Source organism: Phoenix dactylifera, unplaced genomic scaffold (genome assembly GCF_009389715.1).
Source record: "Phoenix dactylifera cultivar Barhee BC4 unplaced genomic scaffold, palm_55x_up_171113_PBpolish2nd_filt_p 000298F, whole genome shotgun sequence".
Taxonomy (NCBI): domain Eukaryota; kingdom Viridiplantae; phylum Streptophyta; class Magnoliopsida; order Arecales; family Arecaceae; genus Phoenix; species Phoenix dactylifera.
In genome coordinates, this window is record NW_024067775.1 from 468,964 (window position 1) to 496,850 (window position 27,887).

The window sequence follows — 27,887 nt, forward strand, 5'->3', positions numbered from 1 at the left end:
AGTGACCTCAATAGTTATTCAATGGTAACTATTCCAACCATTGGATCCTCATCTAATAGCTCAAAACATACAAGAACTAGGACTTCTTTTTAAGTGACGTATGTTTGTCATTTTTATCTCTTAAGAGAAAGAATTAAGTCATGAAAGTATATCGGATAAATGATAAGATATCTTTAGAGATTGGTTTGAATCGCTAGGGTTATCCTTTAGGTCCATACACATACATGTGTGTTCTATTATGCTCCTTTATGTTCGGTTAAGTCAGTAAAGATTAGAAAGTGGAAACCGTATAGAAGGTTATGTGGAGGCCTTAGGCCCCACTTTTAAAATTTCATGCTAGAGTTATTAAGTGAATAAACTATTCTTAAGTAGTTTTCCTCAACGACAGATCCAACTTATAGAAGGTTATGTGGAGGCCTTGGGCCCCACTTTTAAAATTTCATGCTAGGGCTATTAAGTAAATGAACTATTCTTGAGCAGTTTTCCTCAACGACAGATCCAGCTCAAATCCAGCTTGCTCGAACATGCGCTCGGCATGGCTTACTCATCTTTATGTTAGGGTTATGCTTGGGACCTACATATATACATGATTTTTCTTTTTCCTTTTCAGGCTCAATACGACAGTGAATGTGGAGAATGGAGATGAGCATAAGAGGTTTCTTCTAAAGCCTTGGGCCCCCTACATAAAATTTTCTACTAGGGTTATCTAGTGAATGAGTTGTTCGCAAGAGCTTTATTGAGTAATAAATCTAGCAGAAATCCAACTTGCTTAGTAAGCAAATATTTAGAACACACATTAGGCATAGCTTGCTCATCTTTAGCTCATTATAACTCAAAATATAATAAGTAAAAAATAAACATGATGTTTATATTACATTGAGATTGTTTATAACAAAATTATATTGTTATTAAATAATATTAACAAACTTTGTATCAAGAAGTATGCAACATAGCCATTAAAATAAAATCTTTTAACTTCAATGTTTAGTAAATAGTAACTCTTCCAATTGTTAGATCTTGATCTAATCTAATCACGCAAAGATTGATATTAAACCCTAACTTGTGTGTTTCATTCATTTCTCTCTTTTAAGAGAGTACGAATCGAACCACGAGAGAATGGACGATAAAAGATGGACGTTGTTTTAAATTACTTGGATAATGCTTGAGGCCTTAGGACCCACCCTTGAAATGTCATGACAATGTTGTTTCATGATATTTATCTAGTTAAAATCCGTTATGAATAACATTCTATATCATTAAATAATATTAACAAACTTCATGTAAGTCAACCATTAGAATAAAATCTAGTAATTTTACTGGTTATTGAATGAAAACTAGTTTGGCCTTTAGATTCTGAATTAATGAATCAAATTAAACAATGGCTAAAACTAGTCTTTTTATGCCATTCTATCCCTTAAAGAGCCTTGAGACTGGAAAAAAATAGAGCCTTAAGAGTGAAAGCCAACAAGAGCACAGTTGATAAAAAAAATGGAGTACCGAGATATTTTAAGATCACTAAAGTGATGCTCAAGGACAATGCAAATATATATTTTTTAACTAAAGTTGGCAAAGCCCAAAGAGCGAAGCAGAATAAGTTAGGGTTTACAAAAGGCCTTGGGCCCCATCTTTAAAACTTCATGTTAGGGTTGTCCTATGAATAAGTTGTTCATGAATAGCTTTATTTAGATAAAAGCCTAGATTAAATTCGGTATGCTCTATTAGTAACAAGCTAAACATGAACTAGGCGTGACCTGCTCATATTTGGCTCAACAAATCTCAAAATATAAAAAACAAAAAAAAGTATTTAAATTATATTGGTATTGTCTATAAATAAATGAGGTTTTATATTTTTTGTTAAATTATGTTAATAGATTTTATTTATGAATTTGGGTCTAGAATTCAGTCTTGAATGTTCTTGTTCAGCAACTAGATATTTTAGGTTTGATCTTGGATGGTGCATTCAAGCATTTGAATCTACATAGTTATAAGGCTGGTGATCACCCCGCTTTTTCTCTTAAACAAAAAGTTTGCAAACTTCATAACGTAACTCATTCTTCAGAATATAATCCAAAGACTTTAATGGCTATTGAATAGTACTTAATTATTGTGGTCATCAGATCTTGATATGATGGCTTGAACCATTCACCTTTTGACTAACAAAGCCATGCTGGACAACAAGAAGCTGGATTTGTCCTCTGATGACATTCTCTATGGATGTGACCATGAAGGTATGAAGGCTACGATCGATATCATGCAGGCGTAAAGAATCATGCTTGAGGGCGACTCCAACAACATAATCTCATGGATTCTTGGGAGAGGTTATTGTGCTCATCCTTACCATAGTAATATCATTTGCTGGGCATCTTCCTTTGCAATTTGCCACACAAATGTATTGTGAAGGAAACCAATACACTGACTTCCTCGCCAATTTTGCAACTGGCTGTGCAAAAATGTATCCCAACTCTGTCTCAATCCTTTCTCTTTTCTCACCTTCTCTATCTTTCTCTTGCTGATCTTAAGGGTTGTGGTTTTATTCCATGGTTTCAAAGATTCTCCCTTTGTCTATCAAAGAAGACGAAGGAAGAAGAAGAATCTCTTGTTGATCTTAGTGGTTGTGGTTTTATTTCATGAATCTAAAGTTCCTCTGAAGGAGGAAAAAGAAGAAGAAGAAGATGATGATGAATCATCTATATATATTGATGTGGGGTCGGAACCCCGACACCAGCCCACACACCGGCCGAGCAGGGAAAGCATCTGCGTCCCTCCCGAGGTATTGTCCGCTCTGGGATTGCCGCTTCGGGTCTGCGGGAGGTCGCCCAGGGTCGGAGCCCAATGACAGTCCCAATGACAGTCCCGAGCCCTGACGGCGCGGGGGGCCGCGGAGGTTACCCCCTACCCTCACGGTTTTGTCCTATAAAAGGCGCCTCGTGAGGAAAGGTTTTAGGCCTCCTCATTATAAGGCACAGACCTTTCCGCTGATTAGCCGATGTGGGACTAAACTGGGAACCCCATCCCACAACACAGCCCCCCCAGTGGGAAGGTCTGTGCGTGGCCGGGGCCCTTCCTCTAGCGCCATCTGATGTGGGGTCGGAACCCCGACACCAGCCCACACACCGGCCGAGCAGGGAAAGCATCTGCGTCCCTCCCGAGGTATTGTCCGCTCTGGGATTGCCGCTTCGGGTCTGCGGGAGGTCGCCCAGGGTCGGAGCCCAATGACAGTCCCAATGACAGTCCCGAGCCCTGACGGCGCGGGGGGCCGCGGAGGTTACCCCCTACCCTCACGGTTTTGTCCTATAAAAGGCGCCTCGTGAGGAAAGGTTTTAGGCCTCCTCATTATAAGGCACAGACCTTTCCGCTGATTAGCCGATGTGGGACTAAACTGGAAACCCCATCCCACAACATATATCACTATATTATTATGTATAATTAAATAAAATTTTATATTTTTCATTAATGATCATGTATAATTAAATAAAATTTTATATTTTTTATTAATGATTTTAACAAGCTCCACATGTAGAAGCATGCAACTTAGCCACTGGAGTTAAATCTAGCAGCTTCAATGTTTGCTTGCTAATAATTATTCTCTGTTCGATATTGATCTAATGCCACAGATCATACAAAGGAAAATTCGAAGAAAAAAAAGGGGTCCTCCTAAATTATAGAAATGGAGGCATCAAATAGGCGTGTGTAAAGAAAAAATACTTAACCTCATTATCTTACCCAACGCCACACCTTTCTTGCTACATTTAATATATTTCCTAATGAACATTTCCTTCTCATTAGCAGGGCCCTACTTGTCAAGCTTGGTTCAAGTATTGCCAGCAAATTCAATTCTTACGTCTTTTCCTTCGATAACCAAATGCACTTCCTCCATGGATGCATCTCCAAACCCCGGTTCCCTCCACCATGGACACCATGGAACCCCACCCCCTTTCATCTCTCTCCCCCCACCCCACCCCCCTGTGTGTTTGTGAGCATGCACACATCGTAAATGTTAGTAGTGTTATTACTCGAAGTCTTGCAGTATAACCTCTTTGGACTTCGGCTTTAAAAAAAAAAGAAAGAAATATCCTCAAATGAGAGAAGAGGGAGAAAAGGCTGAAAGCCGAGAAGACACGTAGCTTGGGGCAGCCATGCGAGCATTTGGAAGGGTGGCAGCGGGAGGAGATGGAAGATAGTTTGGTTTGGTCGGCGTCGCCCTGAGATCGCGCCGAACACCACGACATAGATATCGCGGTCCACCGTAGACCCCGATCCCGAGCTCCGCCGTACGCCGCGCGGTCCACCCTTCCGCTGTACACCGTGATATCCGGTCAACTATTCCGCCGTGCACGAGGATAGCACGGTCCCCATCGCACCATACACCGCGATATCGCGGTCCACCGTCGCCCCGTGCACCGCGACATCGCGCCCCACCGTACACCGCGCCAACGCAAACTAAGCATGGAAGTCCGGAAAGAAGATGGCAGGAAAAGCAGACAGAATATAGAATGGCAAGAATGGTTGAAAAGCTTCATGATAAATAAAAAGCGCCTCTTCAAAGGGTCTGATAAACAATTAGAACATAGTAATCAGACTTCAAGCATACTCTCGACCATCAAATACAAGCTTTTGGAGAAAAACCAGCTTGTATAATAAGCAAATTACTAGTCATAATCTCAATTTTTCGTGCACATTTGACCGGTTAAGACCTCTCATACTATGCTATGGACTGCTTTTAATTGGCTACTCTTTGGAAAGCTGCTCTCATCCAATTTAGAAATGATCCCTTTTATGAGTCACAAGTTCTATTACCCTGAGATGGGAAAGCAGAAATTCTTTCACATCAGGCATCAGCCTTTTCTGATCAACTCTCAAGATGTGGTAAAAAAATGAAACACCATCTTTTGATGCAGTCCCATTTAATTTCCATCCACAGGTCCGATACCAAAAGCTAGTTGCACATGGGCTCATCAAAATCACAACCAAGTACTGAATGATCAATAAATCAATCAAACCATGCATTGTTCGTTCAGCATCATCCTCAATGATCAATCTTATATGGTTCATGTTCAGTACAACAGGTTGATACCAAACTATGGGCTGCAGAGGTTCTTTAAGTCTTCCTCCTTGGCAAAGGAGGTTGGAATCAGCCTCGAAGCATAGGGATAAAGATCTTTGTAGGAATTTCTTATGGTGCCTTCTGCAACTCCGGTAGCCAAGGATATATCTGCAACAAAAACATTCAGGTTAGCACAAGCAATTATGATTGCAAGACAATATAGACAAGGAGATCTCAGAACCTTTGAGGGGTTTCTTGTCATCCGACAACTGAGTTATCATGTAAATGACAGCTGCTGCAATTGATATGGGGCTCCTCCTGCAAGGAATTCTAATGTTAGAATATGAAGCTCTTAATCTTCTAGAAGCTAAAGTTTCATCAATAGACTTCATATTTGAAAGTCTATGCTCTATGAGATGCCTCTTGCTCTTTAGAAGTTGAATTAGGTGCTTACATGAACATGGATACATCTAAAAACTGAATACAATAGTAAACTGATATGTTGGAACTTCGAAAGTAAATTTGATAGGTTGTAAGCTTTAAGTAACTCTAGTTACATATTCTAATGACACTAGATAACTAATACGACCATGACCGATCCATGTTCAAGGCCTTAAAAGAGCATGAACAGATCTTTTCCTACAGTCGGCATAGCTTACAGAGAGAACATGAGACAAAGAAAAATGATAAAAATGATGAATACATGGGGGAAAATACAAATTGAATAATAGAAGATTCAGTCAATACGGCACATGAAAAGATCAAAAGCAAAATGGCAGTTGCTTGCAATTTCTAAATATTTCAAAAAAAATGGTACCTTATATCAAGTTCTTCTGACTTCTGTACCGCTTCTTGAGCAGCCTTGACTGCTTGATTTGTCATGCCAAGATGTGAACAAAACCGTCTCTACAAATTTTAGGAAGCCAGGACATGAAGCCATACGAGGATCATCACAGATGTTTATGGAGACTTCTAATGTTGAGAATATCAAAATAATGCTAAGTATGCATCTCGAAGCAACTCAAAATCTAACTTAATTCTAGCCAAGCAAAATGAGATGATTGAAATAATAGTGCTTAAACAAACCAGGAAATCTCCTGCATGAATGGTACCCATCTCCATCGACTGACCCATCTCAACTTCAAGCTGTTTTACTATGAACTCTTTTGCACGGCCAATTTCCTTCTTTGTAGCTCCGTTGGCAACAGAGCATATCTCTAGTTAAAGAAAAAAGTACATGAACATTTATGTACAATCAAGATGAAAAATCAAAACTTGTCAAACAGTTAGATATAAGCTATACCCTTTACAGTGCGAGGCCTGTCCTCTTGTCGACAAGCAATGTAGAGGCAAGCAGCTAAAATTGCATCTTGATTTCTTCCCCTGATGGATTTGAGATCTTCCACCTTTTTGTATATCTCATTGGCCCGATCCTTCAGGAAATAAATATGACATTGTTATTAGAAAATAAGAATTTAGTCTCAGAAGAAGAACTTATCTATTTCTACTAAGTATAAATATAGAAGAACCACCCATAGTGACAGCAGGAACATCAAGATCAACCAGGAGAAATTCAATTTCGTATGACAAAAGTAACAGACAGGAAAGGCGGCATATAAGAAAACCCACATAGAAAATAAGTTGAAAATACAAATTATATAAAAAAAAATCCAATTAGCCAATCATTAAATATCATACAACTGCTCAGATAAACCAGGGAAGAGAGATATAAGACATGAGAAGGTAGTTCAAAAATAAAGTGCAGAATGACAAATTACACGGCTGAATTTTAATAGGTTTAATTTTTCAGATAAAACACACACATATCAAAATTCTAAAAGGAGAAATCTTAAGCAAGTATGTAGACATGGTGCAACTCTGATCGGATCAAGTGTATTGGTCGGTGAGACTCCAACTAGTTATCCTAGTTTAGCTTTTTATCTCTGCTTTCTACTTCTAGATTAACCTACTAATATAATTATTTTAATAAGAAAAATAGTTACTTTCTTTTGATTAACAATTATTTTGTCACTCATTTGCAAGCATCCTTCACGCAATCACTTTTGCATTTGAACTAGTAAAATTCTTTTGCCTTCATGCACTTACCCTAGCCTTGTGCAGCCAGATCCCAGTCTGTCTGTTCCGACCTGGGTCAATTTGGTAACCATGCACTCAAAAAAGCGTGCATCTATAGAGAGACCAACACTAATGAATAAAGGCATAGGGTTTTGATAGGTGAAACAAAAGCAAGCAAGCAAGCATGCACATAGGCAAGAAAAAGGGACAAAAGGGTAGCACATGGTCCTTAAAAAGGTCTATCAACATTTAGGAAGATTTGGATATGCTGCTCTAACTTAGTTTCGACTAGTTTCATTAAAAGGTGAACAGTAATGCCCTTGCAACTGCTAGACCTCAATACTCTTGAAGCTTCCAATTTTTAGACTCCATTCCTTGCTTATTAATATTGTTTTGGAAATTAAAAGCACCTCATATTAGATACAAACTTTTTCTTGAAATCACATATTCAAGAAATGAAACTTTTACATGATGAAAAACTACAAAATGATAGCCAGATTGTACCTTGATAGTTGCAACAAGACCCAACCTGAAGGCAAAAAAAATACCACTATATCAGCAGTAGCTTCAACTATTGTTGCACTTGCAAAAAAAAAAAGTAATTTGACAAAATCATAAATGAATTTACATAGAAACAAAAATTAGTAATATAATAACACAAGATATGTCAGTTTTATGCATTGGAGTTCCGGGTAATCAAATCAAAATTACAAATCCCATCTTCTTATAACAAATATGCGAAATAGAAGAGTCCATTAACATCAAACTTTTCTAAATGGATTCATAAGCACCTTTATTTTTCAATGCATTTACATGTTCAAAACATGGAGTCCTTCATGCATGTAATCCTTAAGTAGATAAAAATAAAATGAACTACTAACTCAAACATTATAATAAAGGTTGCAAAACATGGTGAATAATTTATTCTGGTGAATTAATTCTTCCTGGACTATTCAGCTCCCAGAGCACCCAACTTGGTGAGACATTCAAGACAAATAGCCACATCTTCAAAGTCATTTTTTACGAATTTAAATGACTCTGTCTTCTATCACCCTAGTCTCTTTTTTTTTTCATGATCAATATGGGAACAAAGAATATCATAACAAACCTTTCAAAGTAGTTTAGGTCAAGTCGACAAACCCAGAACTTCTTTGGTGAGAGAATGAATCTACTTTTTCAGCTGTAAAGTTGTCTTACTTAAGGAGAAGAATAGATTAGCCCCATGCTTTAATGTACCTTACAATTCTCAATGTTCTGTTGCACTATTATACATTAAGGGATAAGAATATACAATTACAGAATAAGTATTGCCTGTGTATGGGAAAGAAAATGCACATCATCTTATGGGATGAAAATTTTTATCCTCACATAGACATGATTGTTACAGATAAACCCATTTACTTTCTAATTGTTCATATGATCCCCCAGCTTATAAGCTGTGTTACCTGGACACTTGTTTCAACCTCGGAGAATCCAATATTGACATGTATCTGAGAGCTGGATATGCATCAAGCACTTCTACCCATTAATTCTTGCATTATGGGTCTATTCTCCAACACTGAATCATAAATGGCTCTCATACAAATCTCATGATAATCAGAAGTGGGATTTAGTTGTTCTCAAAGTTTGTTGAAGGATGGAGATTAAAAAATTTGTGGAATGTCATAAAATTTTTGTGCTTGAGTTAGATATGGAGATCCAATCAAGTACATGTTGTTTGAAAAGAATAGCAAAAAAGATGGCATATCTTTAAAACTTAAAAATCCATAATTCATGCAGTGATAATTCTTTGAAATCTACGAATCATTGCTGATTTCACTAGTATGAAACCTTTCTTCACATACTTGTGGTAAATTTTTAAATATAAAATCAAGAGCAACATCATCAATGTCATATGAGTCAATCATTCTCCTACATACCCATGTATCTTGTAAATTGACTTCAGAGTCAGATACCCGCAAATGTGTCCAACTCTGACTCTTATGTCCATGGCCATGCAACACTATTTGTTAGCATTCTTAACATAAGGCACCTTTTATGTTTCTGTTCCTACCCTATGAAGGCATGTATAGTGCATCTAAAACAGTCATTTATAAAAATTGTACTCAGATCAACCTTAAACTAGAAAAATGTAGCCAAAACTGGCCTGAAATTCTTTTGAACCTATGATTTGGCCAGAATCCATCTCGAAATTCTAGTTCGAACAATCTAAGTTTGGCCAGATAGAGCCTGATCCCTTCAGACTAAGTGCTTATTAGAAAGTGTTTATTAGATAGATAATGCACCAAGCCATTCGTCTAATAATTCCTCTGAACCCCATTATCCGCCTCAAGCCATTCTTCCCAAAGATATTCCTGTATGAATCCTGGTCCTCTCATTAAAATCACCCCCTTCCCGGAACTGTACCAAATCCATATATATGTTAAACTTAACCTCTGAGATCTTCTTAGCTGTATGTTAAGCTTGACCTCTGAGATCTTCAACACAAAGAGTCCAATGCATCCTGGTAACTCGTTACTTAAAATCATGCTAACAAGCCATCACTGAGTGTCTTTCAAGTGTCATTAAACAAAAAAAGACGCCCATGAAATCATAAATAAACCTAATTCATTTCAGAAGCATTTATTTCGATGCAACAACAAATCTCCTTCCAGCCTTTTCTCTCCCATTGACGATTCTTCAATCTCTCGCCTTTCAATGACCCCCAACAAAAAAAGAAAAGATGTCCACTAAGAACTTCCTGCTCTTGAGGAAAATTTTAAAACTTTTCAGCCAAAAAACAGGAAATACTTTTCAAAACAAAAAAGCAACATTCGACACCTGTGTGGCAGCAAATAACATCTGGACGACTCAAACAATAAGAAGCAAAAAAGGTGTTTGTTCTAAAATTTGTGAACCAAAAAGAGTCATATCAATCCTAATATATAAGTATATCCAAATTTTACACCTTTATATATGAGACAAGTTCAAATCCTGAAATCAGAATATTTAGTTGCATTCATATGGGATGGATCACAGAACCCAATTTTTCAATCAATGGCTCCGACATGTCCAAAAAAATGAAAACAAAGTTCAGTCAAATGCTCCAAATGCTAGCATGGGGATCCAGCACCCAATTCTCATTTTTCATCAAAATTCTAATCTCAGATGCCTGCATACTCTGGAAAGTTGCTAAAAAATTCTCCGCCTCCCTCTTCATCCCCTTCTTAGAACTCAGGGATCCAATCCTAAGACAGGAAAATACATTTCCATGTCAACTGCATCTCTATATGTATGACATCGTTTCAGTATTCATCAAAATTCCATCTTTCTCAATTTGGTATCATCTACTTCTCCCAACATACCATCCGACCCAAAAATCTATCCAGTTTTTAATGAAACCATTTTTAACAAAAATCCGATCTTTCCTCATGGCCGTTAAAATTTCGAGCGCGGTTGGAAGCGCAAGATCCATCTACTGTCATCAACCTACCCCAAAATTCCATTTTTGTCGCATCACATCAATAACGCAAACAGGTAGAGGGCGGGAGAGGGACCTGTCGGCCATGGTGGCTATTGTGCGGAACGCGAGGATGAGGGAGCGGTCCGGGTTGGAGCTGCGGTTCTGCCAGCGGCCGAGAGAGGAGGAGAGGAAGTCGCTCTGGCCGCCGTTGGGCTTGGAGATGACGGTGGAGAGGCCGCCGTCGGCGAGGAGCGGGTTGGTAGGCCCGCCGACGCGGACGGGGTCGTTGTCCCCTGACTCGTTCGCGAACGTCCTCCACTCCGACGTCTCGTCGATCGAGTGCGCCTCCAGCACCAGCCCGCACTCCGAGCACACCATGTCCCCCGCCGAGTGGTCGAACACCGTCTCCGTGCTCCTCTTGCAGTCCGGACAGAACGCGTCCGCCATCTCTCTCTCTCTCTCTCTCTCTCTCTCTCGTTCTCTTCTCTTGGTGGTGGCGAGGGTGAGAAGCGAACGAGGAGAGGAGGCGGTCTCAGTGAAAAGGGGATCTTTTTTTCCTTGAGGCGGTTGGTAGGACCTGGTGATACCAGCGTAGATGTAGAGAGAGAGGGGGAGAGAAGAGAGGAACAGGCTGTGGTTTTGATGCGTTTAAATTTTGATCTAAAATGTTCGATTAGATCTGAGGGGTTTTCCCAAGCTTGTTAGTGTGATGGAGAGACAAGAAAGCTTTGGTTTGATCTTAGCAGTATTTAGACTGGTCAAGTTAGACTGCTTGTCTTTCTCTCTTTGTTACCGTATCAAGCATCCAGTTGTCCAAGTTAGTAGAAGAGGAAGTAGACAGTCCATAAAGTCACGCGTCCTCAAAGGACATCGATTTAGTCGTCTTCTATATGATTTTGATTTGAACATTGATTCTCTGTTTTCTTTTTTTTCCAATGATTCAACTTCCCTTCTTCTCCCCAGCAAAATTCTAGCCCGGAACTCCACAAGAAAAACCTAAGAATTAGTAAATCTACACGTTCTCAACTCAGCTCACTGCTCAATAAAATTTTATCTTTGTGAGGCGTATTTTAGAGACTAACAACATACTCCTGAAAAAAGAAATAGCGCAAGACTATGGCTCATTTTAGATTGCTCGTGTCTCGAAAGACGAATCAGACTGCAGATTGAAGTACCACCTTCACTACTCACCACTCAGGTAATGTCCGTTGGACATATTTTGTAACCGCCCTTTCATTCTTACGCCACCTCTTTTCTATTAACTTTGTTGGGTACACTCATCCTAAAATATATATATATATATATATATATATATATAGAGAGAGAGAGAGAGAGAGAGAGAGAGAGAGAGAGAGAGAGAGAGAGAGAGAGATTCGTTTGATGCCCCAACCATTGTCAACCCCACGCTGGACGGCAAAATGGAGCAGTGAACAGAATGGCAGCAGACAGAATTTTTGGCTCACGAAAGCCTGCTCATGTAACTTTCTCGACAGGAATCCGGGCAGCCGACTAAGTTGCCCTCAAACAAACACCCATGGATTTCTTTAGCCGGCCTGCAACAATGACGTACACAGGTAGCTGGAAGAGTTGAATGCAATGAAGGAAACAAGGACAGCAGATAAGACCCCCAAGCCGTGCGCCAGGACACGGAGGGCAAACAAGGCTTCCCTGGTAGGACATCACCGGATCACCCGCGGAAAGGTCAACTGTCAGCAAGGGTCCCACCGGCTCTATGGCCGAGAAACTTCAACTGACGACCACTTGACACGGATGTCCACCGAACCTGGAATCGGAGAGACAATATCTAATAAAAATCTAAACAGAACAGATTCTCATCGGGGAAAAGATAGGTCCCGATTTGGGCCTCCATACTCCTTCGAATCCCTGCCATGCATACGACAAGATCTAGTATTGTGGTACAAGCATGCCCTCAGCTCCAACCATAAACAAAGCCCTCCACCAACCATGAGGATATCCTGCACCATTGTAAGTGCAGCAGTGTTGAACACAGCAATAAACAGTGCTTTCCAATTAGAAATTTCTACTGTCGAATTATCCGAGACAAAGTTTCTGCATTGCAATAGCACAGATGTTCTGTCAATTTACACCGCACCTCGCAGCTAAAGAGAAGACCACCACAACCAACACTGGTATAAATACAAAAGACTGATGGTGCCAAGGAGAGGAGTTACTGAAAATAAGAGGCTGAATTCCTTTAATATCCTAGGCACAGCACAAAATTTGGCTCGCTCACAGGGACAAATTTTAATTGTCCAGAAACAAAATTTTCCCAAATAATCATTAGTCCATGATCTAAATAACGTGAGTGTTATATGATAGCAGCAGTCAGCATTTTTTCTCAAAAGAAAAAGGAAAAAAAGAAGAAACAGCACTCAGCATATACTATGAGGTTAAAACATGTCACTCGTATGATCTCAATCATTGCCACGCTTTTAAAAGCATAAATTATGGCATAGCACCCACAAGCTGATACAAAAGAGAAATATCCTTGAGGTTTATGATTGCAAGCATGACAGGGAGTTCTAATGAAAAGAACTGAAATGTTTTCTCAGGGTTAAGAAAAAAGATCCATAAAGGGTTTGGATTAGCTTTATCTAAAGTACAGGCAGTCAGCAAAAAACCAATGCATTACCACTCAGGAAATCGACACGTGCTTTTAAATTTCATACACTTCGCAACGTGTCCGCAGCCTAATATCACTGGTGACAAATTGAAAAGGCTATAGGTTTCAAAGGTATGAGGCAATTGAAAATGCACATAATAGGATTTCATAATAAGTTACTTCAGGGCACGATAACTGAGAGGTTGCACAGAATCTTCAAATTTATACTACCCCAGAAGGAAGACGTAGCACCAATTGCCCACCAACAAGACTGTAAAAGAAAAACATGAAGTAATATAAGATTTTGAAATGAATCTATTATATTAAGGCACTTCATGATGGAAATTTGCAGTTACCTTTTGACGTAATAATAGCAGAAGTCTGCGAGGATGAAGGTTTGAACAATTTCTGAAAGGAGAACCATGGATGGCCACAACCCGTAGCCCAAAGCTGTCAGCAGGGCTCCACGAGTATCCAGGACCTAAAACCCAACATTGTTTGCTTTAGTCAGAAATTTAAAATCATTACTTTGCTGGATCTTTGATTGCAAGAAAAGTAGCACCCCACCCCCCCACCCCCCAAAAAAAAGAAGAAAAAAAGAAGTTTCTTTGTTTCCTAATATCTTTTCCCTTTCTGAGCAGTAAAATCTGAAGTTCTGAACCATATTCAGATGGTGCAAGAAACACACCATAAAGATAATGGCAACAAAAGCTGAAGAACATTTGGCTATTGCTTTATGCTTTATAATTTAATTTCTTAGACGTCCTTGACTAGCCACAGTCACCATGCTAGCTAAGTTCTACCATATAATCATTCCATATATGCGCACCGTTTCTTAGAACTTTTATCCTAACATAAACTATTGTTTATTGACTGAATATTGTGCTGGATGTCTTAGATGTTATAATTTGTGGAAAAAATGAAATATTTCAACCAGATTGGACTGGTTTCCTCAGTTCTTCATCCATTTTTTTCCTTATAGAGGTATCCACCCAAAATTAATTCCAGTTTCAAGGCTCTAGTTGGTTTCGGTTGAAATGGATGTATGTCACACATAAAAGCCTTGCTTTTTTCCGGTTTAGAGAGCGGTTGTTGCATACAGTTGATTGACCAATCCTCCACGAAGCATTTTCAGAAGATTAAACTAGGAATTTGGAGATTCCAAAAAAGATTTAGAAGCTTGTAGGTGTTTGGTAAAGAAAAGAGAAGGTTCGCTATCCATTAATTTTATTATCTATCCATTTATCATAAGCTATATATTCTGTATATCTGTAGGGTTTGGACATATAAACGCTCGATACAGATTTCCTTGTGCCCACACACACATGGTACTTGCTAAATTTAGAGATGGGTTATTATAGTTCTATCATATTTGATATGCACAGTTGTTCTTATATGGAACACAAGTTACTTTTTGAAATAAGATTCGCAATTTACTCCAGGTTTTGGTTCGGGCCTTCTTCACTTTGTAGTCAGTACTAGCATACACTCCCGACATAATCCAAGAGATTTTATTGAGTTCCGAAATTACCATTCCAATTTACTGGGGACAACTGTAGAACACATCCATAGTGGCAACACTCCGCTTCCACAAAACAATAATGCTTCCCGACAGACCTTGAGATTCAATTGCATAAGACTCCTAAGTAGTAGAAAAACAACGTTGTATTTTGTGGAGGCAGTCTCCAGAGAGTTGCGTCTCACACAAGAAACAAATGTTCGGGCCATGCACTTGGACCAATCTCCTAAATGAGGTAGTAAAGGAGAGCTTACCCGCTCCTCTATAGTTCCACACAAGAATCTTCATTCTTCGACATGCAACAAAGGACCCTGCTCCTCGCCGCATGAAGTCCCATTCCCTTGCTCTTCTTGGTGGGTCGGCCCACTTCCACAACCCTTCCCACACTTCCCAAAAGCAGCGCAATCTTGGCCCTCCTCACCGCTGCTTGGTGATCACCCATCGCAACGGATAGGAGCTGGTCCGACTGCCCGCTTGTCGGCCTGCCACTATTGAAGGCCTCCTCCACCGCCGGTCGAAGAGCTGGCGCCACCGGGTCTAGGTCTACCGGGCCACGCCACCAGGAAGGGCAAGAGACCAAGTAGCTTTGAAGATTGGAGAAGGCGAACCCTCCGGCGGTGCCGGAGAAAAATCGGGGGTCGCCAGAGCCGGAGGCACAGTCGCCGGGGTAGACGCCAGCGCATGGGCGGAGGGAGGGGCAGCGGTCGGCTCCCGCTCACCAGGACTCCATCCCTCTCCAGTTTTTGACTTGGGTGCCTTGGGCACATTGGGCCCATCCACCTGGGCAACCCGATCCATGCCCCACTAGGTTGGCCCGAGTCCGCTGAGCAAAGGCCCACTCCCGCCGACCCTATCACTGAGCTCCTGACCTCTTATTCGAATGGCCCAGGCCCGCGTCCACCATCGCTATCTCTAGGCTAGCCTACACAGCGCTCGTCCCAACTTCGCCCGAGTCATCAGCCAAGTCGACTAGCTCGTTCAATGGATCGAAGCTCAACCCGGCTTAGCAGCCCCCTCATTGGTCTGTCGGTCCTTCGAGGGTGATCGTCGTCGCGCTACCTTCATCGGCTTCTGCCACCCGTCCGAGTCCGGCAATGAGCCAGTGGAGCTCGGACAGTTAGGGGGAGCACAGTCGCCAGGACGAAGATTTCGAGGTTAACTCAGTCGTCTTCCTCAGCCACAACGGCCCTTCATAGCTGGCGACGGTCGGATCTTTGTTGCCGCCAACCAAGGGCCAAAAATCGGCCTCCAGGCCATCTCATCAGAACTGGAATCCAGCTCGCTGCCACCCCCCGAGTCTCCACCCATCTCTACCACCATGGGAATCGGGGACCGCGTCTGAACCTGCGCGTTCGCCTCCGCTGCTAGCTCCGACATCAGGTACTTGCAATCAACTTCGACATGCCCGATTCGCCCAAAATCGTAGCAAAAGTCAGGAACATTTTCATGTACAAAAGGCTGCCACATGACCTTGGTTTTCCGCTTGATCTAGATTTCGGACAGCAGCAACGCGGTAGCGTCGATCGCCACCTTAACCCTGGCAAACCCCATCATCCTCTGCTGCTCCGTGATGCCATCAACAGCCAGCGGCCGGCTGACAATGACGGTGATATGCAGAATCGTTTTACTCTCCCAGTACTTCACTGGGAGCTTCGGCATCCGGATCCACACCATTGCCGTTTTCACTGTGTCTAGACCCGGGACGAAGTCGAGAGCCTGTGGCTCCATATCTAGCAGCTGCCCCGCCGCCACCTAGGGGCCACCGGCAAGGGCAATGTCTCGATCGGCCTCCGTCTTGAATCTGAGGGCCAAATGATCCTCAACAAGTGGAATAGCCTACACCTCATGCTGAGTCTTTCCCTATAACGCCACATCCCGGGCCACCCACTCTGCCGGGACCCGACGGCCAAGGCTCCGGACGACCACCGCCAAGTTCTCCCAAGCCTTCTTCGAGGCTTCGATCCGATCCTCCGGCAGTTCAAGGATTGCTGTAAAGTGTCAGCCTCTTTCTTGTTCTTCTGGAGCGTTGACACCCAAGCTTACTATGCTGGCCAGAAATCATCGTCTCAGACACTAGAAATGAGGTATAAATCCCTCCAATCACTTCTATGTTCTTCCCTAGTCTTCCCCCTTCTCTATCGAGAAGATGTCGCTCAGATTCCGACAAGGGTAGTAGACCATTAAAAACATTTTAAAAAATACTAAGAAAAACTATTAAGGAAGATTTAATCTCAAATGTAACACTAGATTTTTTTTGACATAAACAATACAAAAAGAAAGAGGAAATATTATGTTTCAATATATATACAAGCAAGCACTTGTACATTCTATGATGCCCCTAAACTCAAGGATCAAATAACTAAGAAAGAACCAATAGTACTAGTTATGTTATGCATGTTCTCTTTATTTTATATTTAAAAAAAACGAGGATCTCTTTAATTTCTACAAGAGCATTTACATTTTTGTATAAACATGCATGTGCAATCATATAAAAATGTAGGACCAATTCAATATAATTAGAACACATCTGAATAGAAAGAGATATTTCAAAAAATAATAGCTTTCATGCTGAATCAAACCTGAAGAACCCAGTGTGCACAACTCAAGAATCTGGCAACTCCTAATGCAAATACATAGTGAGCTGTGAATGGTTCAACAATCTGCCAAACATAAACAAATATGTTGTTAGAAACAAAAGCAATTCCTAAACTAACAAGGGCTATCATTTTCAGCTTTTACCTTTGTGTTTTGCATCAAACGTAACTGGGGTAACACTGAGACAGCTTCCAAATAAACACAGAAGGCCCAGAAAATCCTGTTTACAATATTATGTGCTGTCGAAGGATGAAGTAAAAGGGCTAGTACAGCACAAGGCACTACCTACATCCATATGACAATGTACAACTCAGTACAGTTACAAGTTTATAAATATGGCCAAGAAATAATTGTCAATAAATATAATAAAATAAACAATTCAGAATAACATCACGAAAGCTGAAATTATCAATGCTTGCAGAGCTTATACAGTGCCATCATTGGTCATTTGTCCAAGTATTCAACATTAATCCAATGACTGACAAACAAATTACAAAATAAACTACCTTAACCATTATAGTGGAGATTGCAAAGGAAACAACTTCCAGACTTTCAGGAATGCATTTCCCTCATAAATGCATATAGTTTAAAGCTCAATTATTTATGCGCAAAAAAAATTATACAACATACATCCTCAAGCACAAATAGCCTGACACTTCTCTTATTTCCCACACTATGAAGTCAATAAATAGTAGTACCCATGTCGGTGATGCCAAGATCAGTAGAATTGCAAAAGGTTTTAAAGAGAATTCCTTATGAGTGGATCAGACTGGTGCCTGCTTTCTCTAAATTGAACCTATGCTCCTTATGTTGCATTGCATCAGAACTTGTTGAGATAAAATTGTTCAATTCACTATCTAGTTATGACCAAGGTCTGAAAGATGATTTGAGATGAACCATCTATTCTCACACATTTATGCTTTCCCAACTTTTGAACCATTACCAAAAAGTCAGCATGAGATACACATGTGCCAGCCACGTGAAAGAGTTTTCCACGAAACCAATTGAATTTCATTCAGAAATTGAAAAAGGAAACATCTGCAACAAATAAAACTAGTTATCAGTGATAAATCTTATATAAACTTTTAACTACTTCAGACTGTATCAGTCCAAACTGTCCGAAGCAAAATTGGAAGAAAGGAAGACCGAAACATGCAGTTCTAAGTTGGCTGGAACATCTCTTGAACAGATAAGTTAGACAATAGACCTTGACTGCTGCAAAGAGAACTTATGTGCTCAGAAAGAAAATAAAAAAATAACTGATGCAGGGGGACATTTCAAGGACTCGATGCAAGTTGATACGGGGTCAGCCAGTATTCTGCATCGATATAGGCCAAAGTGGGTTAATACATGGTCAGTACAAGTGAAATGTACTTGCCAGTATAGGTCATGCTGACAATACATGAATCCTTGATGGTAACAACTATAATAGGTTAAATATGTATCGACCCGACGATCACATAATATGACAATAGCTAAAAATTCACTAGTTCTGTTTTTATGCTCAAAGACCCAGCTCTCTACACACTTCAAATTGCTCACCTGATAACAAAAGGTAACATTCTTATTGCTCTCTTCATCCAAGTCTGCCATGTCCCAAAGTAAATGTAAACCTAAGGGAGTCCTAAACCCACCCACAAAATGCTAAAGGCCTCATGAATCCCTTGACAGCCTGCTAGCCAACCATCATAAATTTACCACTGAAACACAGAACACATTCATTCCATTATTCAATCCTACAGTTAAGTACTACTAGTGGAGCATATTTCCACAAAGGCAACGAGCCAAACAAAATCTCAGTCGCTAAGTCTTAAATCAACCATTTAGCACATGGCACAGCACAAGCCACTGCTAGTTAGGTATAAAATAATTCTCCATTAATCTCCACCTCTAGCATATCATCATCACCAATTAGGGAAGTAGGTTAGAGTCGCATGAGATCACAAAAAGTTCTACAATTGTCCAGAAGCATAATGTTCCCAATTTTTCCATAGCTCAAAGGACCATACCCGACTTAATTTAGTTGGCTGTAAGGAGAAAACCCAATCATAATGAAGATTTGGGGAATGAATGAAGACCTCCATGTTAGGCAAATTCCAAGCAAGATGATATCTACATTGTCAAACAAGGCTAATCAAAAGCAAAATAATGTCATTAAACTGGGATAATACAAAGCAAAAGATAACTCCAGTCAATAAACTAGGCAAGTAAATTCAGGATGAAGACCAACCACCATGTCACTACATTGAGCAAGTTATCTTCAGATGAAAATCAAATTTCACATTATTAAACTAAAAAAATCAAATTCAAGTGAAAATAGACATCAAAATTGCTAATTATCACAAGGTAGAATTGTATGTTCTTAAACTGATCCCTTTTTAGAGTTCCCTCGTCATCTCTACTATTATTATAACCCAAAGACTGGGAGATGCATCTCCAACCCCAAATTTCCACTCCGCCGCACCCCACCTTCCACTCGACACCACCTGTCTTGCAATAACTGAGAGAGAGAGAGAGAGAGAGAGAGAGAGAGAGCAATGGGCCCCACAGTTCTCTTGACCCTATCCAAGCAAAGAAGCACCCATGGTTCAACTTGCCTTCAACCCACATAATTTCAGTCACATTCCATATATATATATGTGTGTGTGTGTGTGTGTGTGCACGCGCGCGTGCATGCACGCATGCATATATGTGTAAAAAAAAGAAGCAAAAAGAAAAAAGAACCAGACCTATCCTTAATTGAAGTCAACCCTCCAATTTATGCCAACTTGCCATTAAAAAGTATTAAAAAAAGTCATGAAAGATTTAAGCACTGAATATGACACCTGTCTCAAGCATGATGGGCAAAGTACGGCATACCGTGCCAATAATTAGCATGCACTAGCAAGGACTCGTCGAGTTAACTACTTATAAACATGGAAAGCACATGCAAAATTTATGCTTGAGATATCTTAAATTTCATTTAACTGTTTTTGATCAACAAATAGCAATAAATAGATATGTTCTGAACTGACAATAAACTGATCCGCTATTTAAATCAAATAAATCATGATTGTTTTCTGTCATAAGCGCGAAACAGACACAAACACTGTAAGAAGTTCCATACAATAACAAATACTTTAAGAAGGGTTCTTCATAACTTTTATTGCACATGGACAGAAATAAATTATCAGCACTTTACAAACCAAAGAATATGATTAGTCCCAGATTAAACCCAGTTTTAAAGTTATGACCGATCCAAGACAAGAAGATAGATTGGAGGAGAAGCTGCAGTATATAGTACAAGCAGTAAAAACAGAAATAATCCCTTCTGAAGCCTATGTAACAGCCTGAGAAATATTACTTCAAACAAAGTAATTCGCACCAGTTGAAGCATCATGGGCTAAGTGCACAGAATTCTATAAGTAATTAATGTCTCATTAACAAGAAGCCAATATGACATATTATAATTGTGCACCGAAGACCAATCATCACTGGTAAAAGTTCAAGCAAGTGCCACAGTGACAGGATCAAAACAAATGCACAAGGGACTAATTTTGTTTTTCTAATATCAATGCCTATTGCCCTCTAAAGGACAATATCTGAGTCTGAAAAAAATGTTACTCTAAGATTTGTTTTGGTCGCTATAGGAGCTTCATTTACATCCAGGCAACCCACAACCATCAGTCACTCAATTGCTTCTTGAAACTGCTGCAAAACCTTATATACTACAAGTTGCAACTTTCTGAGTTTACTATAGCAGCCCCACATCAGTGGCGAAGTATGTAATAATTATGAGCTACCAGTCACCAGAGCTTTTTATAACTAGTACAAAAGTGTTATGCATTACATGAATTGCAAAGTCACCCCAGGGGACCCATTCCTTAAAGAATATTTGCAATCATCAGACCTTAATGCACATTTTCCACAAGCACCATTCATAGCATTACATTGAAAAGAACAAATGAACTCTACTAAACCATCTTGCAAGTAGGTTGCCACCACAAGGAACAGCACACCTCCAATTCCATGTTAGAAAACAGTTCACTGGATACACATCTTGTCAAGAAAAAATAGCACCTTATATCACAGAAAAAATCCATGTTCAGAGGGACTAGTGACAAGAGAGTGATCACACCCCTAAATGCATGCACCAATAAGAACCTCTTTTTCAATTTCCAAACTCCAAATTAAGCTACTATTATTACATTTGTTGACTCATTTAGAGAATATTATCACAAAGCAGTACAAAATTTCAGCAAGACAGAGATTGTTATATTCAAGGAGAAAATGTCTCAAAGGTCTGATTGAGTTTGTAAACCTTCCTTGGCTCAACATAAAATTTCTTTTAGAGAAAAAAGCCAAAAAGTTTTAACTATTGCCAACAGAACAGTTGTGTAGAACTAGAATCCTTATGCTTTTTGCTTTTGCAGATTTGTTTGATTATGAAATAATGTATTTTTACATGTTAAAGATAGCAATATATACCTATTAAATATTAAACTATGCATATTTTATTTCAGATATTTTTAACACAACTATTGTATGATTCACTGCAAGTTTTCAGTCTACATGTTGAAATATGAATGTGTAGAAAGTTTTATCTATCATTCACTCATTATGGAGATGCGACAGAGACATGGCAGAAAGACTCGGTTAAAGACTTAAAGATTTTAGTATATGGTGGCTTAAAGAGATAATGAACGTTAACTGTTTAATATGAGAAAGTTGGAGAAGTTGAGAGATATCATACCACATAATATATTGCAAAGTTGTCCTTATCCTCCATGTAACTTGACTTCAGCTTAAATCGAATCATATAAATAACCCACAGGGTAGTCACAAGTGTAGCAGAATCCAGCAGTGTGTGTATGTCATACTCCATAACAAAACTGCAGTACAGTCTAACAGCTAAAAATAAAGCTGTTAGATCCTGCGACTTGAGCGAAAGTCCTGCAATATTTTAAAATTATGGATTAAGAGTAATAAATTCACAGAAGTGAGAGCAGTTGCAACACAATCAGTAATTCAATGGTAATTAAGAATACAAATAAACAAAATTTGACAAATTATTAAATTCCAAGAACTTCCTGCAAACAATGGCAATAGCATTCTGCTGTGGAACTATGTAATATCTTTAGTGTTATCAAAAGCATGATCTGAATGATAAATAACAGTGCATCATCAACTGCTTGAACTTGCACAAACCCAAAATAACAGTGCATCATTAACTGCCTCCTGATCTGAATGATAAATAACAATGCATCATTAACTGCTCGAACATGCACAAACCCAAAATATAAAGTTTCATGGTCATCTTTTTCAGGAAGAAGTGAGAACCTCAAGCTTAACCTCCTCTATAAACTAAAAAAAATGAAAACTCATTAGCTATAACTTTTCCATCTGAACAAACATGCCTGAAGTTAAATAATTGTTGATTTTTTTCAAAGTTGGACGAGAAAGGTGCATAACATCTCTTAGCCTAAGTCTTTGTAGATCTCTTACAATTTTGTGTCTTACCATTAACTTATAGGCAATATAGATGGAGCAATAACAACACTAGCAGCCTATATATCAGCATATCAATCATTATATTCTAAGAACTGCAAATGTTACATCAATAAATAATACTTGACCTCGAATCATAAGAGAGAGAAAATTTTCAGAAATGTAGTGACTAATTATAACATACAAGCACTGACATAATGACCTGATGCACATAAGGGGTTTATAATGTTTCTTCTTCACTTCCACCTTCATTTACTAACTCATATGCCCACAAGTGCCACTCCAAGGTAGTGTTCTTATGATTGCTCGAAAACAAAGTATATCCTTAAGGTACTTTTACTCAACCATCCAAACCTAATTCACTACACAACAACTGGATTATTATGCATCACATTAGATGCCACCAAAACTTCAAAAGAACTCGTGATACCCACTTTAACTCTTTCCATTCATGGCACCATGAGTCATCACAACTTTCAACTGACTCTTTAGGTAAAGCCTCCACTCAATTTTTCTACTATACAAGATTCATTGTCCTTGATCACAGATTGCTGCCACCAGTTTAGAATAAAAAGTCCTTTTCTTTGAAATGATAGATATCAAAAAAATCTTCTCAATCATCCAATTTGATGGACCTGACGTGCTAATCAGCGCAGAGAATCATATCTTCTGTTCTCAAATTAATCCTCATGCCAATATCTCAATCTAAATATCAAGTTAAATTCCTCATAAAAAGAATTTCTTATCATGTTGAAACCCTAACTTATCAAAAAAAAAAGGAAAAAAATCCTTTTTTTATCTTCTTTAGTAATCCTTGCCTTATAATTCCTCATAAAAAGAATTGCTTGAGACTCATAGTGACCTAAAAAATAAATACCACTAGCAGCAGTACCACCAGCTCCTAGAAATCCGCATGTTGAAACCCTAGCTTATCAAAAAAGAAAAAAATTGCCTTTTTATCTTCTTTATCCTTGCCTTATAATTCGTCGAGAATAGGGCATCTTCAATCTATTCTGAGAATCACTATTGCGATCTACCCACGGCTTCATCGGAACAACAAATAAAACAAATTATAGCCATAAAAATACAACCTTTGAAACCAAAATTAGGAAACAAACAACCGATTCCATCACTGAAAGATCAAATACCCTAAAACGAGAGACAGATAGAGAGGAGGGGGGGGGATTACGAACCGGCGCAGGTCTTCTCCTTGGTGAGCTTATAGATTAAAACTGAGATGCCCAGGGCGTGGACGGCCTCGGCGGCGACGAAGAGGTTGTCGTGGTCGTAGACGACGAATCTGAGGAAGACGAGTGCCGCCATGCCCGCCACGACGCTCAGGAACGCCTTCACCTTGGGCGGCTGCCGCTTCACCCATCCCACAACGGCGCTCATCCGCCCCCTCGATGCCTTCATCTTCGCTCCTCCGATCCGGTCGTTCTATAGCTCTCTCCCAATCCGAGTAGTAGAGGACGAGGGGAGAAATAAAAGAGCTTCTTTTTTTCCTTCCAAAGAGGAGACCCGGAGAGAGAAATACGTGGGCTTTCGGGGAAATCCAGGAGGTGGGCGGTATTTATAGACGGTGGGTTTTGACGACGATGGTGACTCCGATCGTGTCAGATGGGGAAGGTGACCAGCTTTTGCACGAATTCTTCGGTCTTGCGGTGATAATTAATAGTTTTCTTATCTCTTTATTGAAAAAAAAAAAAGAGTCCAACTGGTCCCAGATGTCTAATCTAATAATTTATCTTACTTTTATTTTTTCACGCATATTCATAAAGAGAAGAATTAAGGATATCTTAATCATAAATTTGACGAATAATCCAAAATAATATATTTTAATCATAAATTTGACGAATTAAGGATATATCTTACTCTTTATGAATTTGATTTTTTTTCCACAGATACATCATACACAAATATATTTAATAAAATTAAAAATAAAATATCATAGAGTACTCGAGATAAGTCATCCTTTTCAGTCTAAAAGGTACTTCCAGAATGACCAGCCACAGCTCCGTTAGTCTATTTAAAAATATGCTTGATCTAAGGCCCTACCATTCCTCATCATCATCCAGTTTTTTTCTAAGCCCACACCTCTCGGACCCTCCTAGATTTAGCTGATCACCGTGGCTGAGTCACCCTCCATATTCCAAACTTTGCAGTAATTTATTAATCATAACAAAGTTTGAATTTTATCTTTGGTAAGGAAGTAAAATATCAAATAAATGCTCATTTTATATTAAATTCTGAATCAAAAATATTTGGTAATACATAGCCATGGGTACTTGAACATGCGCTATAATTTACAACTAGCTTGCATTGTATGGTATTGACCGGTGGGGAAAGCATGGTCTAGCGAACCAGAAAAGGAAATGGTCTAAAACAACGAGAATTTAGCATTATAATAACTACTATAATAGTTTTAGATATCCTTGTATAACCGTGCCTTCAACTTAAAAAGTTTTTGAGTCAAACTGTTTCTAAGTTTGGATTGTGGGTCACCTACTCACCCGTTCATCTGAAAAAGCGGCTTCTATTGCTGCTGTGGGAAATTTTGCAGCCCAGGTTGACTTGAATCACCACTGCGTATCAGAGCTGTCATTGCTCTCGAATACCTAAATAAATAAAAAAAAAGGACGAGTCTTTCGACTCCGTTAGATCCCCACTTTAGATAACTATAAAAGCCTAACCAGGGCTTGAAAACAAGCAAGAGGACGAGGGGCCTGTGGTCCATGGTGCTAGGTGGTGATTAAGAGAATAAGAGAAAGAAAAAAAAAAGAAAAGAATCATAAAACGAAGACAAGAGGATCTTTTTTCTCTATTGTTTTCGGATTCTCCGCAATTTCTTGGCAAATATTTCAACATATTTCTTCTTTTATATTAAACTTTCCTATGAGTTTACTATACGCCTTTTTTTTCTCTTGATCTGAATTTTGAATGAACCACAATAAGGAATTAAGGAGATGCATGTAAAAAAAAGCCAAATTATAAGCAATGCTTATATCTTGTTTGGTAAATTAATTATATTATCATACATAGTTTTCATGTTACTCAAAGTTTTTAATTGGCTTAAGGGGATTATTTTTATATAATTGTAAATGACATACTCTTGTTAAGTGATTATCTTTTGCTAAAAAGAGAAATATATACATTGAACAGAAATTAAATAATATTTTCTTATTTATATTTATTACCTTGGAATGCAAAAATTTATGCTTTGATAATGAGCCAATGTTTCTTTTTTAAGAGAAAAAGAATTATGATCTAAATTTTAATAAAATAGTAAACTATAAAAGTTTCATGAAAGCTTTGAAGGGTATATCTTTTTATTTGCTTTAATTCGAAGGTAGACCCACAAGAAAGTATTTGGCCTAGATTTTGACCCAACTTTTGCGTCTCTGACAAGGTAGAACCAGACCTGTGAGAAGGTCTCGGTCTAAATTTTGACCTTGCTGTCCAGCAATGAGGTCAAGTCTGGAATCAGCTCGCTATTGGTCAAGTTTTTAGTTTGAGCATTAAACAAGCCCAGGCACACAGATGGACATTGATGGAATCTTGATATGGGAGGCTTAAAAAAAAAACGGGCCAAGGTTGATGACAGTGAGCTGAGAGTTTTAGCACCTTGTATCAAAGTCGAGGTTTTGGCCTAGGTTGAACAAATTGGTTGGATAAAGCAGCAAAATTTTTTTGGCATATAAATTAATTATTTTTGTATCCAAATCATTTTTTGTAATCTTGAGGAAGGGATTTTGGAAAGAGTTATTGTATATATTTGGATCAAATTCGAGGCATATTTGTACCAATTTTGGATCTACCATGATTAGAGTAAAACCCACCCCATTAGATTCAGGTTAGATTGGATATCCGACGAGATGGAGTAAATTGCCATCTCTAGCTAAAGCCTAACCCGAGCAGAATAAAAAAAAGATCTTGCAAGATCCTTTTCTTTCTCTATGCAGAGATCAAAACTTGTAACATCCACGCATTCTACCTCTTCATCTCACACTCTCTCTTTGCCATCTTTCTGGCTAGCGGGGTTTGATAGGATGTTCCTAAACAAAGCCTTAGGAGTTGAAGGCAACCCGACATGAGTATGGATTGTTAATGAATCAACCATGGTTAGCCGAGGTGTTCATTGAAAGAGACTTTGCTACGGTGGTTGGATCAGGAAAAGATGGTGAAAGGATCGAGAGAAGACGGTGAATCCAACCACCCTCATATTCCAGACATGCATATTATTGCATCTGCATTACAACTTAAGATTACTCACATATACCAAAAATAGAATCAGGTGGCTAATTGAATGTCTGATACTTCTTGTAACTTCACTACCCTTCTTTGGACAAACCGTTATGCTTGCAATTTGTACCTCATAGCTTGGATTGATATTCGAGGTTTTTATTTCCCCTTTACTTCTAATATAAGAATATGAATAATAGAAGAAACGAATACATATACAAATAAAATAATGTGGTTAGTATTACATTGCATGTCTTATCTGCCAAGTATGAATATAGTTTTAGTTCATCTAATCTAACACTCGAAATTCTCCTTGGGTCCATCTTTGGACCCACACTAGATGGGTCAATAATTAACCTAGAAGCCTATGATCCAACCAAGTCTCAGGCCTACATCTCCAAGCAAAAATAATTATTAGCAGGCTTAGCTCATGATTTTTTTTAGTTTTTGTAAACTTATCCTCCTCTTTTTTTCTTTCTTTTTTTTTTTCTTTTTAGTATAAGTGTACAACGGTTGCTCACCTTACTATAGTATATAAACTTATCCTTTCATGACCCATTCTCAAGGCGTCAACTACTAGTATTACTTTAAGATTAATGTCATCCTCACTGCAATATCAACAACTACTCATGTCCGAGCTGCGTTAAAATCTACACATATTGGTGATACTGGAGGGGCTTGGCATCTTTTGTCTCTGTCCTACAAATAACATCATATATCAAATCTTGGGCTCTATTCCGGCCCCTCTATGAATGGCCAGGCTTCAACTATAACCGGGCCCAAGTCTGGATTGGGCTCGGTCAAGTGTCGGCCCAGATTCTTCCGTTCCCGGAAATCCCAATGCCCGTGAATCGCCGGT

The 27,887-nt window shown here is 39.1% G+C and overlaps 2 protein-coding genes across 2 annotated transcripts; both read right to left on the reverse strand.

Annotated features, from left to right (window-relative positions):
- Window positions 1–4,952: 4,952 nt before the first annotated feature.
- Window positions 4,953–11,281, reverse strand: LOC103706351 (transcription initiation factor IIB-like). The gene is made up of 7 exons (XM_008790418.4): window positions 10,657–11,281; window positions 7,625–7,649; window positions 6,348–6,477; window positions 6,131–6,261; window positions 5,862–5,950; window positions 5,286–5,362; window positions 4,953–5,212 (listed from the first exon to the last, which is right to left on the reverse strand). The coding sequence occupies exons 1-7, from the start codon at window positions 11,007–11,009 to the stop codon at window positions 5,079–5,081; spliced, it is 939 nt and encodes a 312-aa protein (XP_008788640.1). The 5' UTR covers window positions 11,010–11,281; the 3' UTR covers window positions 4,953–5,078.
- Window positions 11,282–12,992: 1,711 nt separating this feature from the next.
- On the reverse strand, window positions 12,993–24,421 carry LOC103706353 (ER lumen protein-retaining receptor erd-2.2). The gene is made up of 6 exons (XM_008790419.4): window positions 23,980–24,421; window positions 22,032–22,231; window positions 17,444–17,584; window positions 17,284–17,364; window positions 13,542–13,666; window positions 12,993–13,456 (listed from the first exon to the last, which is right to left on the reverse strand). Exons 1-6 carry the CDS (start codon window positions 24,200–24,202, stop codon window positions 13,408–13,410), a joined length of 819 nt encoding a protein of 272 aa, XP_008788641.1. The 5' UTR covers window positions 24,203–24,421; the 3' UTR covers window positions 12,993–13,407.
- Between the last annotated feature and the right edge of the window lie 3,466 nt (window positions 24,422–27,887).

Excerpts from the sequence above, each read along its gene's own strand:
- LOC103706353 (XM_008790419.4), bottom strand. The coding sequence starts at position 24,202 with ATGAAGGCATCGAGGGGGCGGATGAGCGCCGTTGTGGGATGGGTGAAG. Across the intron at positions 22,232-23,979 it reads CAAGGAGAAGACCTGCGCCG|GACTTTCGCTCAAGTCGCAG; the intron begins GTTCGTAATCCC and ends AAAATATTGCAG. Across the intron at positions 17,365-17,443 it reads GTTTGATGCAAAACACAAAG|ATTGTTGAACCATTCACAGC; the intron begins GTAAAAGCTGAA and ends TATGTTTGGCAG.
- LOC103706351 (XM_008790418.4), bottom strand. The coding sequence starts at position 11,009 with ATGGCGGACGCGTTCTGTCCGGACTGCAAGAGGAGCACGGAGACGGTG. Across the intron at positions 6,262-6,347 it reads CAGGCCTCGCACTGTAAAGG|AGATATGCTCTGTTGCCAAC; the intron begins GTATAGCTTATA and ends TTCTTTAACTAG. Across the intron at positions 5,213-5,285 it reads TGACAAGAAACCCCTCAAAG|ATATATCCTTGGCTACCGGA; the intron begins GTTCTGAGATCT and ends TTTTTGTTGCAG.